The 16,802-nt window shown below is 44.4% G+C and overlaps 1 protein-coding gene across 3 annotated transcripts in view; it reads left to right on the plus strand.

Annotated features, from left to right (window-relative positions):
* srgap1a (SLIT-ROBO Rho GTPase activating protein 1a) overlaps positions 1-16,802 on the plus strand; it is a 255,995-nt gene that overhangs the window by 177,200 nt on the left and 61,993 nt on the right. For all 3 annotated transcript variants that reach the window (XM_041216272.1, XM_041216273.1, XM_041216274.1), the window contains exons 7-8: positions 9,823-10,044; positions 14,714-14,815. In XM_041216272.1, the coding sequence (XP_041072206.1) occupies positions 9,823-10,044; positions 14,714-14,815 (324 nt within the window). The remainder of the gene's footprint in view (positions 1-9,822; positions 10,045-14,713; positions 14,816-16,802) is intronic.

The raw sequence follows: 16,802 nt of genomic DNA on the forward strand, positions 1-16,802 counted from the left end.
CTAAATTGAGGGAAGTACAAATGAAATGCTGCTTCACTTGAAAGGAGTGTTTGGGCCCTTGACCTCTCTGTCTCAATCTCTGGTGATACTGTGTCCACCAATATCCATTGCAAGCCTACTGACTCCCACAGCTACCTCGACTACAGCTCCTCACACCCCACTTCCTGTAAGGACTCCATCCCATTCTCTCAGTTCCTTCGCCTCCATCACATCTGTTCTGATGATGCTACCTTCAAAAACAGTTCCTCTGACATGTCTTCCTTCTTCCTTAACCGAGGTTTTCCACCCACAGTGGTTGACAGGGCCCCCAACCGTGTCTGGCCCGTCTCCTGAGCATCCGCCCTCACACCTTCCTCTCCCTCCCAGAACCGTGATAGGGTCCCCCTTGTCCTCACTTATCACTCCACCAGCCTCTGGATTCAAAGGATCATCCTCCGCCATTTCCGCCAACCCCAGCATGATGCCTCCACTAAACACACCTTCCCTTCACCGCACCCCCCCCCCCCCCCCCCCCCCCCCCACCCCTGGTGGCATTCAGCAGAGATCATTCCCTCCAGGACACCCTGGTCCACTCCTCCATCACCGCCTACACCTCAACCCCCTCCCATGGCACCTTCCCATGCAACCGCAGAAGGTGCAACACCTGCCCCTTTACTTCCCCTCTCCTCACCGTCCAAGGGCCCAAACACTCCTTTCAAGTGAAGCAGCTTTTCACTTGCACTTCCCTCAATTTATTCTACTGCATTCGCTGCTCCCAGTGTGGTTTCCTCTACGTTGGTGAGACCAAACGCAGACTGGGTGACACACCTTCGGTCTGTCCGCAAGCATGACCCAGACCTCCATGTCGCTTGCCATTTCAACACTCCACCCTGCTCTCATGCCCACATGACCATCCTTGGCCTGCTGCATTGTTCCAGTGAAGCTCAACGCAAACTGGAGGAACAGCACCTCATCTTCTGACTAGGCACTTTACAGCCTTCCGGACTGAATATTGAATTCAACAATTTTAGATAATGAACTCTCTCCTCCATCCCCACCCCCTTTCAAATCCCCCTTTTTTTCCAATAATTTATATAGATTTTTCTTTTCCCACCTATTTCCATTATTTTTAAATGTATTTCCATCCATTGTTTTACCTCTACCTTTTAACATATTTCGACTCCTTCCCCCCACCCCACCCCCACTAAGGCTATCTGTACCTTGCTCATCCTGCTTTCTACCCTTAATGTCACCTATTAGCACATTCCTTAGTTAATATCACCACCTTCAACACCTCTTTGTCCTTTTGTCAATGCCATCTTTTGGCAATGTCCACCTATCACTGGCCCTCTATCCAGCTCTAATTGTTCCACCACCGCGCACACACACACACACACACACAGCCCCCCCCCCCCACCTTAAACCATCTTATATTTCACCTCTTTTCTATTTTTCCTTAGTTCTGTTGAAGAGTCATACGGACTCGAAACGTTAACTGTGTTCCTCTCCGCAGATGCTGCCAGACCTGCTGAGTTTTCCCAGGTGTTTTTATTTTTGTTTTTTATCATTACTCTCTCTCTCCATCTTGGTCTGCATCCCTCTAATCTTCCTTCAGTCACCTCCTTCAAGTTCTCATGCCTTAGGATATGATCAACCCACCTTGTTGCCTTTTCTTGATGATCTTCACTAATGATCTTTCCTCCCCCAGCATTCCTGAGCGACTCTTCATTTCTCTTGTGTTCTCTCCAACGGACCCACTCCATCCTGCTCCAAGACCACCTTTCACAGCTTCCTGGTCTTTGGACAGCTGCTTTCCTCAAGGTCTACATTTCAGCCCCATAGAACAAGACACTCCAAATCACAGTCTTGATAATTCTTTTCTTAAGATCTCTACTTATTCCCAGGCTGGACAAAGTAGATGGGGAGAAATTGTTTCCATTGGCAGAAGGGTCAAGAACAGAGGACGCTGATTTAAGGTGAATGGCAAAAGAATCAACAGAGACATGTGAAAAATCTTTTTTTTTGTTGCAGTGAGCGGTTAGGTTGTGGAATGCGCTGCCTGAGGGTGTGATGGAGACAAACTGAATTGTGGCTTTCATAAGGGAAATAGATAAATGCCTGAAGAGAAAATAAAATTGCTGGGCTGTGGGGGCGGGGGGGGGGGAAGGGAGCGGGGTTAGTAGAGCTGCTCTTGCAGGCATGGGCGTGATGGGCTGAGTGGCCTCCTTCGGTGCTGTAACCATTTTATGATTCTAAATTAATCTTGAGGTTTATTTTGAAGAAAAGTCACAATCTGCTGCCCAAGCTACAGCTGGGCTTGTTTTATACTCTTGCTACATAATAGCCTAGAAGCTTGTTTCACTCCTCACTGTCAGCATATTGGACTGAGCACAGGGAGGCGATCACCAGTGCAGGGGGTAATAGGCCCGAGCCACACTCGATAATGGGGCCTGTAGAGCCTGGTTAATTTGAGGCCTGCAGGCTGCAGCTGCCTGCTGGGCCTTGGGAAACTCACCAGTGTTGGGGATTTGAAATGTGGGTTTTTACATTGCTGACAGCTCCTGGAAGGAGGGGTGGGGAAGAGATCAGGAGATGGAGTTGGGAGCAGGTGGCCTAGAGAGCAGGGGAGGGGCAAGCAATAGGGATTGATGAGTCGGGGGTTGGGGGGGGGGGGGGCGGCCACCAGCTGGGTGCACAGTTGACGGTGGCTGGACTCGGGTACCTTGGGCAAGTGGCCTGACCTGGGTACCTTGACACCTGACTGGCTGGACCAGTGTATCGCACAGAGCAATGTTGAGCCATTAAGGCCAAGAAGGCCTTCAGATTCATATATTCTTTCTTTCTCCCTTCCCCTCATGAAGGCATTGGACTCCTTTATTGGGGGGAGGGTTTGACAGATATCACATGTTCTCTAGTATCTTTGCTCACTTAGCTGTTAACCCCCTGTTAACAGGTGGCCTGTTCCATCGTGAGAGGCATCACAGAATGGGGAGATTGTGGTGTTGTGGTAATTTCACTGGACTAGTAATCCAGAGGTCCAGGCAAACTGTCTGGGTAGCTGGTGGAATTTAAATTCAATTAATCCATAAAATCTGGAATTGAAAGCTAGCCTCAGTAATGGTGACCATGAAACGATCATTGATTGTTGTAAAAACCCAGCTGGTTCACTAATGTCCCTTAGGGAAGGAAATCTTACCTGGCCTGACCTACATGTGTCTCCAGACCCACAGCAATGTGGTTGACGCTTACCTGCCCTGTGAAATGGCCTAGCAAGCCATTCAGTTCAAAAGCAATTGGGGATGGGTGACAAATGCTGGCCTTGCCAGTGACACCCACATCCACATCCCATGAAAGAATTAAAAAGAGACTGGCCTAATCCCAGCACAAAAACAAAAAATGCTGGAAAAACTCAGCAGGCCTACCAGCATCTGTGGAGAGAAGGACAGAGTTAACCTTTCGAGTCTGTATGGCTCTTCTTCAGAGCATTGCTGTTAGAATTCCCCTCCCGATGCTATTAGACCTGCTGAGTTTTTCCAGCATTTTTTGTTTTTGTTTCAGATTTCCAGCATCTGCAGCGTTTTGCCTTTATCTTAGGGCCTAATCCTGGCCTCAGTTTCCCTGCCCAAAAGACCAGCAGTCCTGGAGCTGTGGGAATAGAGGATATTTTGGTCCTTTTCTAACTTGAGCAAGTCGACTGGCGAGCAGGTAACCCCAGCCACAAGGTCACGGAGGTGAGCTGAATGTATCACTCCTACAACCCACAGCGGGGTTGGTTAAACAGTATTGGTGGAGGTTTTGATACAGGTTGACACTGTGACCGGTACTGAGAGAGGAGAACTGGAGGGTATAGAGGAGAGAACCTAATCACAAGAAAAGTGCAGACCCCCATTTCAGTTCATGGTTGGCACTTGTGTTATTTTTGTTGAGCAGGTTTTTTTTAAACTTTTGAAGCAGATTTGTGCCTGTTGAATGTGTTGCATTAGCAACAAGTGAAACAGTATAGAGAGACCACAACCTCCTGAAGAAGGTCAATATTGCTGCAATTAAGTGCATGCTAATATTTGTTACCATGACACCTGATTGGCCCTTTGTAATATGTTTGAGTTTAGTCCAATGCAGAAAAACTTCAATAAAAACAACTTATATTAACAATATTATATAAGGAAATGTCCGGCACTTCACAAAGTATTATAAAACAAGGTATGACACTGAGCCACATACAGAGATATTGACCAAAAGCTTGGTCAAAAAGACAGGCATTAAGGATTGTCTTAAAGGAAGAGAGTGAGGTAGAGAGGCAGAGGGGGAAATTCCAGAACTTGGGGCCTACGCAGCTGATGGCATGGCCGCTAATGTTGGAGCAATTAAAATCGGGGTTGCTCAGGAAGGCAGAGGAATGCAGAGGAGCGCTGATATCTCGCGGGGGTTGTGGGGTTGCAGATATAGGGAGGGGTGAGGCCACGGAGGGATTTGAAAACAAGGATGTGAATTTTGAAATCAAGGCCTTGTTCGACAGTGTAGATCAGTGAGCACAGGAGGTGAGAGAGGATGGCGTAAGTTGAGAAATGGGTGGCAGTGTTTTGAACGACCTCAAGATTATGGAGGGTAGATTATGGGAGACTAGCCAGGAGTGCATTGGAATATCAAGTGTGGAGGTAATAAAGGCATGAATGAGGGTTTCAGCAGCAGATGAGCTGAAACAGAGGTGATGTGGGGTAATGCTAAGGATGGGGAAATGGGCAGTATATTGATGGTGCGAATGAGGTCAGGAGCTCATCTTGGGATCAAATGTGACACCAAGGTCACGAACAGAATAGTTGAATCTCAGGGGTTGGATGGAGTTGTTGGCTTGGGAATGAAGTTTGGAGCAGGTTCTAAAAACATTGGCTTCAGTCTTCCCAATATTTAGACTTGCATTTATATAGTGCCTTTCATACCCACAGGACATCCCAAAGCACTTTACAGCCATTTGAAGAGTTTAGTCACTGTTGTAACATAGGAAACATAGCAACCAATTTGAACACGGCAAACTCCCACAAATAACAATGAGATAAACCATCAGTCTGTTTTAGTGTTGTCGGTTAAGGGATAAATATTGACCAGGACATCAGAGAGACCTCAGCCGCTGCTCTTCAGCATAGTGCTACAAGATATTTTTAATTTACCTAAGAGGGCAAAAAGGCCCTTGGTTTAACATAGCAGCTGAAAGACAGCACATCTGACACTGCAGCATACTCTCGGTACTGCACTGAGTGCCAATTTTTTGAACTTGAACTCCAGTCTCTGGAGAAAGAAATATTTTTTTTTACAAATAAATCCATGTTGGAGGTCAAATTTTATGGTAGCCAGCACTTCTCAGCCATCTCCAAATTAAATCAGTGCCTATTCCAAAAAATGCTTTTGCTTGCACCATTTGCAAAGCCTTGATAAATTACCAGCAGTTAACCAGCTCCGAGTGACAGAGTACTGCGAAGTCCTTTTAACCACATGACACTGTATCTAAATAGCACCAATCCAGATCTGTCTGTAAAGTGGTTCCAAACTGCTGATGTGCACGCTTTTTTTTATACTCAGTAGCTATTCTGAGGAATAACTTTAATTTGATAATTGCTATTGAAGCCTAGGTTCATAGCATGCAGTAAAGAAGGATAGAAACATAATGATAAATGCTCCCCTGTCAATAGGAGCCTTTGTGTTCTGCTGTGTTATGAAAAGTTTATAAGGGCAGCAATTGTGCAGTTTAGAAATGCCCGTCAAGTAAAAACGATGAACAGCAAATGGATTTCCTTACAAAAACAGAATTACCTGGAAAAACTCAGCAGGTCTGGCAGCATCGGCGGAGAAGAAAAGAGTTGACGTTTCGAGTCCTCATGACCCTTCGACAGAACTTGGTTTTTGTTTTTGTTTTGAATTTCCAGCATCCACAGTTTTTTTGTTTTTATCTCTTTTTTTTAATGGATTTCCTTGTTGGAGAAGAGCATTTTTTTTTTAATTCTTTCGTGGCAAGATCAGCATTTGCTGCCCATGCCCTTGAACTGAGTGGCTTGCTAGTCCAGAGGGCAGTTGAGAGTCAACCACATTGCTGTGGGTCCGGAGGAGCCACATGTAGGCCAGACCGGGTAAGGATGGCAGATTTCCTTCCCTAAAGGGCATCAGTGAACCAGGGATGGGATTTTAACAGTGATCGATGACACCGTTACTGACACCAGCTTTCATTTCCAGAGTTTTATGGATTAATCAAATTTAAATCCCACCAGTTGCCGTGGTGGGATTTGAACCCGTGTCCCCAGAGCATTATCTTTGGCCTCTGGATTATTCGTCCAGCGACACTCCCAGGACTCCGCCATCTCCTCCTTGTTGCCTTAAAGCTGCAGCATTCTACTTCCTGAAGAAGGTTGAGGGGGTGATCCAATCAAGGTGCTGGACATGTTCAAAGGTTCAATAGGTTAGGTTTGGGGGCTTGGACCTTTCAGAACCCCCCCCCCCCCTTGCACAAACATTGTTATGGGGAAGAATGGGGAGAGTGAGCGGATGGGACGAATGGCCTCTTTCTATATGTTAAGATTCCATGAACACCGTTGTATGTTGGTTTGTCATTAGGCTGTTCATAAAGTTACTGCTTCTGTGCCTTAGTCCAGCAGGTGTTATGGCAGAACACAAAAGAAGAGTCAAATACTTACAATCACTAAAAGTTGCACTACAGGTTAGCAAGGCCATTTAAAAAAAAACAAATCAACAACTAGTCTTTATTTCCAGAGAGATAGAATTGGAAAGTAGGGATGTTACGTTAAAATTATATCGACCCTTGTTTAGACCACACATAGAATACCGCATGCAGTTCTGGTCGCTATATAAAGGATATAGCGGCACTCGAGAGCGAGCAGAGATGATTTACAAAGATGATATCAGTAATGCATGGGGCTACATATCAGGAATGCATCAACAGGCCATGTCTCTTCTCTCTTGAAGAAAGAAGACTGAGGGGATGACCTAATAGAGGCCTTTAAAATGATAAAAGGTTTTGACAGAGCGACTACAGAGAGAATACTTGCTCCTGCAGCGGGGAGCAGAGCTAGAGGCTTCAATATAAGAAAGTCACCAAGAAATCCAGTAGGGAACTCAGACGAAACTTCTAGAGTGGGGAGTGTGTGGAGCTCGGTACCACAGGGAGTGGTTGAAGTGAATAGTATAGGTGCATCCAAGGGGAGGCTAGACGAGCTTATGAGGGAGAAGGGGCTAGATGGTTGCGAAGGTAGATTTAGATGAGGCGGATCGATCGGAGCATAAACACCGGCATGGACTGGTTGGGCTGAATGGCCTGTTTCATGCTGTATACCGTGTGTAATATTAACCGTGGCAGGATAAACAAAACATGCAGTAAAATTCCAAAGGGAAATCATGGAAGATGAGCAAAGAAATTTGAAGTTGTTTGAAATTGGATGATAAAGGGGCCTTTGACAATCACCAATCCAGTACATCTAATTAGATTTTATATAAAATATTGTTACGACTGGGATGGGAGGAGTGCTTGAATTATCAGGCTCCGCAGGCCGTACCATTAATTTAAGTGTTTAATTTTCTCAGCATAATGGTCAATTGTTTACCTGTACTTCTCGTACCCAGAAGAAAAGAGCCTCTGAGCAGCCTCTTTCAAAAAACTCATAATGATTAATCTATTTTATAGCAAAACTTCTTTTAACAAGTTTCAAGTACTGGCTAACACACAGTTGTAATTGGGAAGTGTAACTACCTATCACTTCCTGAAGAATTCCTCCAGTACCTACAGGAGCATACACAGACAAACGAAGAATAAAAACAGATAGTCTCTCTGCCAGGATGGGCTTTGGAGGATGGGCGTTTTAAAATAAAGGATAAAGCCCACAGGGTCTCCACACTGTCGACCTGGAGTTCCCTCATGTGAAGACGGGCTTCTGGTCCTGGTGGATGTCAGGAAGCAACTGGTCTCAGCTTTGCAGGTCCAAATGCAGACCAGTTACACTCAGATGGGGGTTCTCTGGCTACAGGTTGATAGCCACACACAATTTTAGGCAAAGTAGAGAGGGAGCCAGCTAGGGTAGTCTTCCTTCCCCAACAAGATTGAAAGTAAAACTACAGGTTCAAACTTAAGATTTACCTTGGCCATGTGATTGCCTTTTTGACTTCCAGCTTTTCATTAATTATAGCCCTTTGCAGTTCAAAACAAACAACTCCTTCTCAACTATCATACAGGTCGGGTGATTTCTCGGAAGTGGCCTGCTTGTTATGGGTTCCAAGGTGAACTAATGAGCTTTATAAAAAAAAAAATTCCCAGGTTAGCATCCAGATGTCCAGATCATGTCATGTCCTTCCATTTTGTAAAGGAAACTTTCAGTCTTGAGAGATATGGTTCTAACAATATTCAGAAGAACGTTGAAGCAAACTAACATTACAACTTATTGAATACACTATAGAGGGACACTGGGGTAAATTTTCAGAGATGCCATTCTTATTGTGTTTTGTACTGAAGGTTTGATCACTAAAATTACGCTGTTCCCGATTTTCTGTTCATTTAAATTCAGGAAACAAAATTTTTTCAAAATTTACCCTGGCTCTTCTGCCTCGCTGCTGCCACCCCCACCCCCCCACACACACACAAACAAATAATTGTAAGGGAAACATTTTATCACCTGTCTAAGAATATTAAAAGGGACTTTAATTAAACATTAAAAATAATAATAATTAGGGAAAGGAATTAACTAAGGGTGATATTTATGTGAAAGCCATGGATGAGTAATTAAAATGCATCTGATTCAAACAGGGCTGGTGCTGATGCAAGAGTATTAGGAAGATCAGTATTCAGCCTTAAGCCCACGCCTGCACAATTAACTTTTGAAAATGAATATTGTGCATTAGCATGATAATAACTCTGCATTTATAATTACAGATTTATTTTACATGAAAAAGGCAGATATTATAATACTAATTGTACATTCTCATTGTTCTATGCTTTTCACAGGATATGTACTGGAAGAAATGCACATTGTGTAATATGGCTCACATGATGTAATGCTATGTTCCTGCAACAGTTACTAGATGACTTTATGGCAATTTACCCAGTTGATAATCAATACAATAGAGTGGGCTGGATTAAATTACATTCTTCGACACTATTTCCTGGTTTGTAGATGTTAAAAACTGTTACATAAACAGAATGAATATAAGATGAAATTTTGGGAAAGACTGTGATGTAAATACATAGGAATCTTTGTGCGTGTCAGTATATGTTGATGTATATAGTAGATCTAGACCCATTGCAGAAGTCTGTTTGTTTACTTATGTCGTTTCATGAATAGTTCATTCAATGTATGCCACCCACCCCACCACACCCTTCCCACATTTTGCAGCTCCAGGTGAGCGCCTCGTTTGTCTAGTGGTTACACAGGCCCTGGATTCTAAGCTTTCTTGTATTCGTAATTCTGGGTATTTCTTACCAACAGGAAGATCTCCAACTCTAATGCTGAGGTGACCATGCTCGCTGTGACTGTAGGCCAAATGTTGAGTTTTTAATTTAACTAGAGGTTTAACTGCAACTTGAAGGCTCCTTTGCGATACCAGAGAAATAAATTTGTGGAGTGCTTGTTTGGGTAAAATAGTTCCCGTTTCCCTCATTCCCTCAAGTCACAAGGCTTCTTTTTAAAAAAAAAAATTTGCTTGTCCTTAAGAAAATGACCTTCGATACTGCAGCAGCATCAAGTAATGTGGTTTTAAACTCCCGATGTTAAGAGTCCCGATGCGGATTTGGGTTTGAATTTTAATGCCGCCTCTTTATCTCTCTCTCTCTCTCTCGCTTTCTTGCTGTGTTAGTGCTGTGACCTGGGGTATCATGCTAGCCTAAACAGAGCCCTGAGGACATTCCTGTCCGCTGAATACAACCTGGAGACATCCAGGCATGAGGGTCTGGACATCATAGAGAACGCTGTCGACAACTTGGACCCTCGTAGCGACAAGCAGCGGTTTATGGAGATGTACCACACAGCCTTCTGCCCACCGGTGAAATTTGACTTCCAGCCACACATGGGTGATGAGGTAGGCCGAGAGTACTGCAGGACGGTTTTACACTCGTCTTCCATACAGCTAATGGTATCTCTTCGTTTTTCTATGAATGGCCTACCCATGAAACCAAGCTCTTGATTGAAGCAAAAAGCTGCACATGCTGGGAACCTGAAACAAACACAGAAAATGCTGGAACAACTCAGCAGGTCTAACAGCATCAGAAGAAGGGTCATACGAGCATGACATGTTAACTCCATTTCTCTTTCCACAGATGCTGCCAGACTTATTGAGTTTTTCCAGCATTTTCTGTTTTTTACCCTTGATTCAAGACTTATTGTTAGACAGGGGTTGTACTGTGCAAGATGAAGCTGGGATTGCTATCCCTGGAGCAGAGAACATTAATGAGGAGATTTGGCAGAAGTGTTCAAGAGCATAAAAATGGAAAGACTTCTATTTATATAACACCTTTCTTGAGTTCAGGATGTCACGTAGGTTTTGATAGAATAAAGAGTCAACAGTTTCCAGTAGCAGAATTGTCAATAACCAGAGGTAATGAATTCAAGGTGACTGGAGAAAGAACTTTTTTTAAGCAGTGAATTGTTATCTGGACTGTGTTGTCTAAAAGGGATGTGAAAGCAAATTCAATATAACATTCAAAAGGGAATCGGATAACTATGTGAAGGGAGAAAATGAGCAGAGCTATAGGGAAAGAGCAGGGAGTGGGACTAATTGGATAGCTCTTTCAAAGAACTGGCACAGACACAATGGGCTGAATGGTCTCTTCCTGTGCTTTATTATACTGATCTACATGGTTGAGAAGTCACAGAGCTGGCCCTCCCCTTCAGATCCACTAAACGCTGCTGGAAAGCTGCGGTTACAAAACACCGGGTGGTCCACTAATCGGCTGGGCCGCCACTGAGACCTTACCAAGTGGGCCAAGCGAGCAATTTTAACCTCTCCCTGACAGGGAGGTACAGGGGAAAACCCCCTGCCCTAGAACCAGAACGCCATGTGCCAGTATGCGGTGCATCCCCGAGGCACACAACCAGCATCAGGAGAGCCTGCCCAGGATATGTTTGTCGGGCAACCTTCCACTGACCCGATGGGCTTGGCGAGATCAGGGCTGGAGGTCCCTGGCAAGCTTATTCCAGGGAATCACGGACCCATGGGGTTTCCTTTCGTCAGGCTGGGGTTTTTTTTGCATTGGCAGGGCAAGCAACCGAACATTCGACCCTACTATTTTCATTATGATGAGCAGAAAGTTGAAGGTGGCAGAGCAGATTGAGAAAATGGTTGAAAAAGCTTACGGGATCCTGGGCTTTTATAGGTAGAGGCATAGAGTTCAATAGCAAGGAAGTTATGGTGAAACTTTATAAAATAATGGTTCTGCCACAGTTGGAATATGCGTCCATTTCCTAGGCACTATTACTTAGGGAGGATGTTAAGACATTAGAGAGGGTGTAGAAAAAGTTTACAAGAACGGTTCCAGGGATGAGGGACTTCAGTTGCATGGATAGACTGGAGATATTGGGGACTGTTCGTCTTAGAGAAGAGGAGTTTGAGAGGAGGTTTGATTTGGGGGAGGGAGGGGGTCTAGTCAGAGCAGTTAGGGAGAAATAGTTCCCATTGGCAGAGGGGTCAAGAGCCAGAGGACACCAAGTTATGGTGATTGGTGAAAGAAGCTATGACAACATGTAGAAAAACATTTTAATGCAGCAAATGGTTAGAATATGGATTGCACTGCCAGAGTTTGGGGAGGAGGCAGATTCAATCATGGCTTTTGAAAGGGTACCGAATAATTATCTGAAGTGAAGAAAGGTTGCAGGCCTATAGGGAAAAGACGGGAGAGTGAAACTAGCTAAATTACTCGTGCAGCGAGCTAGCTCAGACATGATGGGCCAAATGGCTTCCTTGATTAAGTATACCTTAACTCTGCACGTACAGCTTGGCTGTGCAGTGGCTTAATTTTGCAGCAGTCCTGCAGTCATAGTGTAAACGCAGCCTGAATCCAGAGTCTGAGCCCAATCTAACTGCAGGGATAAGTGGGGTGAGAACCCCTTGAGGGTGTAATCTCGCTCCACTTTACTTCTGAGTCAATTCAGGCTCAAAATTCTTGATTTACCGCTGACTCCGAATGGAAAAAGATGCACCCTTGGATGGCAATTTTTTTCTTACCAACGTGACCCAAGTCCGTTGAGACTGCTTTCGCTAAAGAATGTGCCTCTTTAAAAGCAAGCAGTTACACATTCTGCGTTGCGCTTTGGAGCCTAGTTAATGTGTTGCCAGCTTCCTTGTTGCGTCCCATCAATATTCTGCTTTCCACAACTCGTGTTTAGAAAATGAAATCAAAAGCTTATTTCCTGGGAGCTAATAAGTCTTTGAGCTTCAAAGTAGAACATAAATATTTAAATCTGGGGTCGAAAAAAAAGAAGACACAGCCTATCTATCAAAGAAAAACGTGTCTGGATGTAATTGTCTTGCACTTAACTGAACAAAGTGTAAATTGAACCATACTGACAGCTCCAAAAGCACCAATGAGTCATCATTTGTCTTGCGTTATTATCCTGCTGGTGATGGTTATGAGAAGGCAACCACGGATTTTCTTTTAAGCTTTTTATTTGGTTTAGGTTTTTTTGGGGCTTATATGAGCAGCTGAACAGCCCAGTCTTTCAAAGCTTTTCCGTTGTAAAAGATGTGCCACCATATATGTAGCCAGGAATGGTGATAGCTTATTTATATAATAAGCCAGCAGGACACTCAATATCATGTCAGCATCGTCGTAAATGTGAACATAGTCATGTAGTGGCTACGTTATTGGGCTAGTAATCCAGAGGCCTGGACCAATGCTGCAGAGATATGGATTCAAACCCCAACAAGGCAGCTGTGGAAATTTCAATTCAATTAATTAATAAACCTGGAATAGAAGCTGGTCATCAGTAATGATGATCACAAAACTTAGTGCATTGTTGTAAAAGCCCACCTGGCTCTCTAATGTCCTTTGGGGGAGGAAATCTGCTGTCCTTGCCTGGTCTGGACTACATGTGATTCCAGCCCCACAGCAATGTGGCTGAATCTTAACCGCCCTCTGAAATGGGCGTCCAGCTGTGTCATACCACTACAGAAATGTCACATGGGACTGCAGAGGTTCAAGATGGCGGCTCACCACCACCTTCCCAAGGGCAGCTAGGGTTGGTCAATAAATGCTGGCCCAGCCAGCAACGCCCGCATCCCAAGGACAAATTTTTCAAAAGGCCCCGACCTATCCACAACCCAAAGGGTCTCGCAGGCCCCAGCTCCGACCTGTTGGGTGGACTGTTGATATCCGGCTCAGTTAAACACAGGATATATTTTGTCAGCTGCTTTAGCCAACAATGTTTCCAGGTCGTGTGTGTGGCATGACAAAACTAAAACTTGCCTTTTCTGTCTCTGGCATTGTCACTTCACCTGCCCCTTAAGGCATTTGCACTTGGGATCACTGCAAATTTAACCTTTCCACTGTCAGCCATCCTCATGACCCCTGTATTAAGACTTGAACTGAACTGTGGCTCTTTGCACTGGAAATCATTGGGAATGGGCCACTTGAACCTTTTTTTAAATGTAGAATTCCTACAGCTAGTTGAAAGGGCGATTTTCACAGAACCAATCACACTGGGTCTGGGAGGTGACTCTGCGACTCTGTGTCAGGTGTCTCTCTCTCTCTCTCTCCCTCTCAAAACAAGAAAACACTCAACCCCGCACACAGCTTCATCTGATGTAGATTAATACCACCATAAGGTTAATAAAGCCAAGATAAATTGATTTTGAAGTCATTGAAGTGAAATTCGAAGTCACACAGACTCGAAACGCTAACTCTGTTTCTCTCTTCACAGATGTTGCCAGACTTGCTGAGCTTTTCCAGCATTTTCTGGTTTTGTTTCAGATTTCCTACAGTAATTTGCTTTTAAATTGATTTTTGATGAAGTGAGCCATACAGACAGCTTTTAGATATATTTACCAGGTGATGAGGGGTTTGATTCTGTTGCTAAATACACAGTTCAGTTTGAAACAAAACCCTTCTTTTGCCCCTGTGTTCAGTGCTGGGCTAACCAGTGTCAGCTGGGGCTCAAATGGGTCGTTTTCCAGTTGGTACAAAAGGGCTAGAGAGAGAGAGAGGGAGAGAGGGAGAGGGAGAGGGAAAGTAAGGCAAGATTCTTGATCAGTGTTGAATTACCTCTGTTAGAAAATGAATAATTATGGACCTCAGCAAGGGAGAGGGTGGGGCCTCAGATGAGGGCGGGGCCCTGGGCGAGGGCGGGGCCTCAGGTGAGGGCGGGGCCCCCAGGTCCAGTGAAAATTGGGTCCAAATCCATTTTAATGCTCTCCAGAGTCAGATATGCCACCGAGGCTTTGCCTGAAGGACAAAGTCATGAATTGTGACTACCGCCGGCAAAAATGTCCCTGAAGACCATGCAGAGTTTTCGGAAGGCAGCGAAGAGAGGATGAACGGTTGGAATGTGTTTGATTTGCCTGGACACTTTGGCCAGGATTTTACAGCCCCACCGGGGCGTGTGTCTCAGGCGGATGCAGCGAGCCATTCAAATCTCCATTCAGTTTGTAACACCCCCGCCAGGTGGGAGGGGCCATAAAATCCTGGCCTCTTAAGTTTCGTTGGTTAAACAATATTATTGGAGCCTGATGGGTGAGACTTTGCTTCTTTTGCTAGGTGTGCCAGGTTAGTGCTCAGCAACCCGTGCAGGCTGAGTTAATGCTCAGATATCAACAGCTGCAGTCCAGGCTGACAACGCTGAAGATTGAAAATGAGGAGGTAGGTTATTGCCGTGGAGCTGAGGTAAATGCCGAGGCATTTTTTTGCATACCTTTGTGTCTTTTTTAATAAACTTAATCCAACAGTGAGTATCGAAATTCCCTTTGGAATTATCTGTTCACATGGAAAAAGCTGCTTCTTAAAAATTAAGATAATATTCCGAACTCTTCCAGCATGTTTTGCAAACTCAACTTAATTGAAGACATCTGGGGAGATGGCCCAAGATTTGTACTGAACAGGGCTCTGATTTTCTGTCGGTTGCCAATCTTAGCAAGGGGTGTAGACCCGAGTATGGAACTTCTTCTGGAAATGAGGAAACAATGGGCAAGATATTGTGCATTGTTGGTTTGTATGGACTCTGAGTGGGTTGGATCTGGTTGGAATTCTGTAAAATTATCATTTGGACTCTAATTTTCCAGATGTTTTCTGTTAAAGCTACAATTTGCAAATGTACACATGGGACTAGGAGATGGAAATTCCAAATTATCGGAAAAGTCTGCCTTCAAACATTATAACCTCCCTTAATTTTCATCATCCCGATGGTATTGTGGCAATTTTTTTCCTGCTTTTTTTTTATTTTGCCACTCCTTTAAAAGGCTATTTCTACCCCTCTCTTTCTCTCCTTTCTCTCCTCTCTCTCTTTCTTTCTCCCCTCTCTCTCTTTCTCTCTCTCTCTCTCTCTTTCTCTCTCTCTCTCTTTCTCTCTCTCTCTTTCTCTCTCTCTCTTTTTCTCTCTCTTTTTCTCTCTCTTTTTCTCTCTCTTTTTCTCTCTCTTTTTCTCTCTCTTTTTCTCTCTCTTTTTCTCTCTCTTTTTCTCTCTCTTTTTCTCTCTCTTTTTCTCTCTCTTTTTCTCTCTCCCTTTCTCTCTCCCTTTCTCTCTCCCTTTCTCTCTCCCTTTCTCTCTCCCTTTCTCTCTCCCTTTCTCTCTCCCTTTCTCTCTCCCTTTCTCTCTCCCTTTCTCTCTCCCTTTCTCTCTCCCTTTCTCTCTTTCTTTCTTTCTATTTCTCTTCCCCCCTCTCTTTCCCTCTCTCTCTCTCTCTGTGCAGCTACACTCCAGTCACCACCCAATTCCTTTGATATAAATAAATGCCATGGAACGTTTTCAGAATTGAGAAGGAGTATGACATAAATCTGTCATGTTGCACTGAATCTGCTGAGTGCTGTGTTTGGCTCAGTTGGCTGTGCTTTGCCTTCAGAGCAGAAGGTTACAGATTCAAGCTCGCCCCCAGGGACTTGCTTTCAGCTCTTAATAGCATCACACCCTTAATAGTTTTCTCTGCTGTTGGAGGAATATCCTTTGGGCGATAAACACAGGTCCTCGCCCAGCTGTGCCAGAGGACAAGTAAAAACATACAGAAATTTGAAAGAGTTGGAGACAGTTAGAAAAATCCCCTTCCCCAAACCCACTGGCTCCCTTAAAACAAAAATAAGTCGGATCTTTGCACATGTTCTTGTTCAGTGGGGTATCAACCAAACCTTTCAGAGATTCTAATTTCATACCTGGCTTCAAGGATGAGGGATTGATGTGAAACCAGGTGTCAGTTGCTACCATGCTAGCCCCTGAGTTGATGGATTCAAGTACCGCACCAGGGATTGAGCACGTGGTCGAAATGAACACTGCCCCACTGTATTGGGGGAGCGCTGCATCTTTTAGTTGAGAAGTTAAAGCAAGATTCTAGCTGCCTGTTCCAGTGAATGTTATATTTCCCATGGCACTTTTGAAAGATGGGCGGAGCCTACTCTTAGCCAACCAGCATCATTTTTAAAAAAATAGATTGACCATTTATCTCATTGGCGTTTTGTGGAACCTTGCTGTGCACAAATTATGCCTGTGTTTGCCTATAATCAGTGACTGCACTTTCTTTACATATATAACATTGATTGCATTTTAAAGTGAAGTGATTCTAAGCGATAGAATCATAGAATGGTGCAGCACAGAAGGAGCCATTCAGCCCATTGAGCCTTTGCCGGCACTCTCTTTATCTCT

Source organism: Carcharodon carcharias, chromosome 21, assembly GCF_017639515.1.
Source record: "Carcharodon carcharias isolate sCarCar2 chromosome 21, sCarCar2.pri, whole genome shotgun sequence".
Taxonomy (NCBI): Eukaryota; Metazoa; Chordata; class Chondrichthyes; order Lamniformes; family Lamnidae; genus Carcharodon; species Carcharodon carcharias.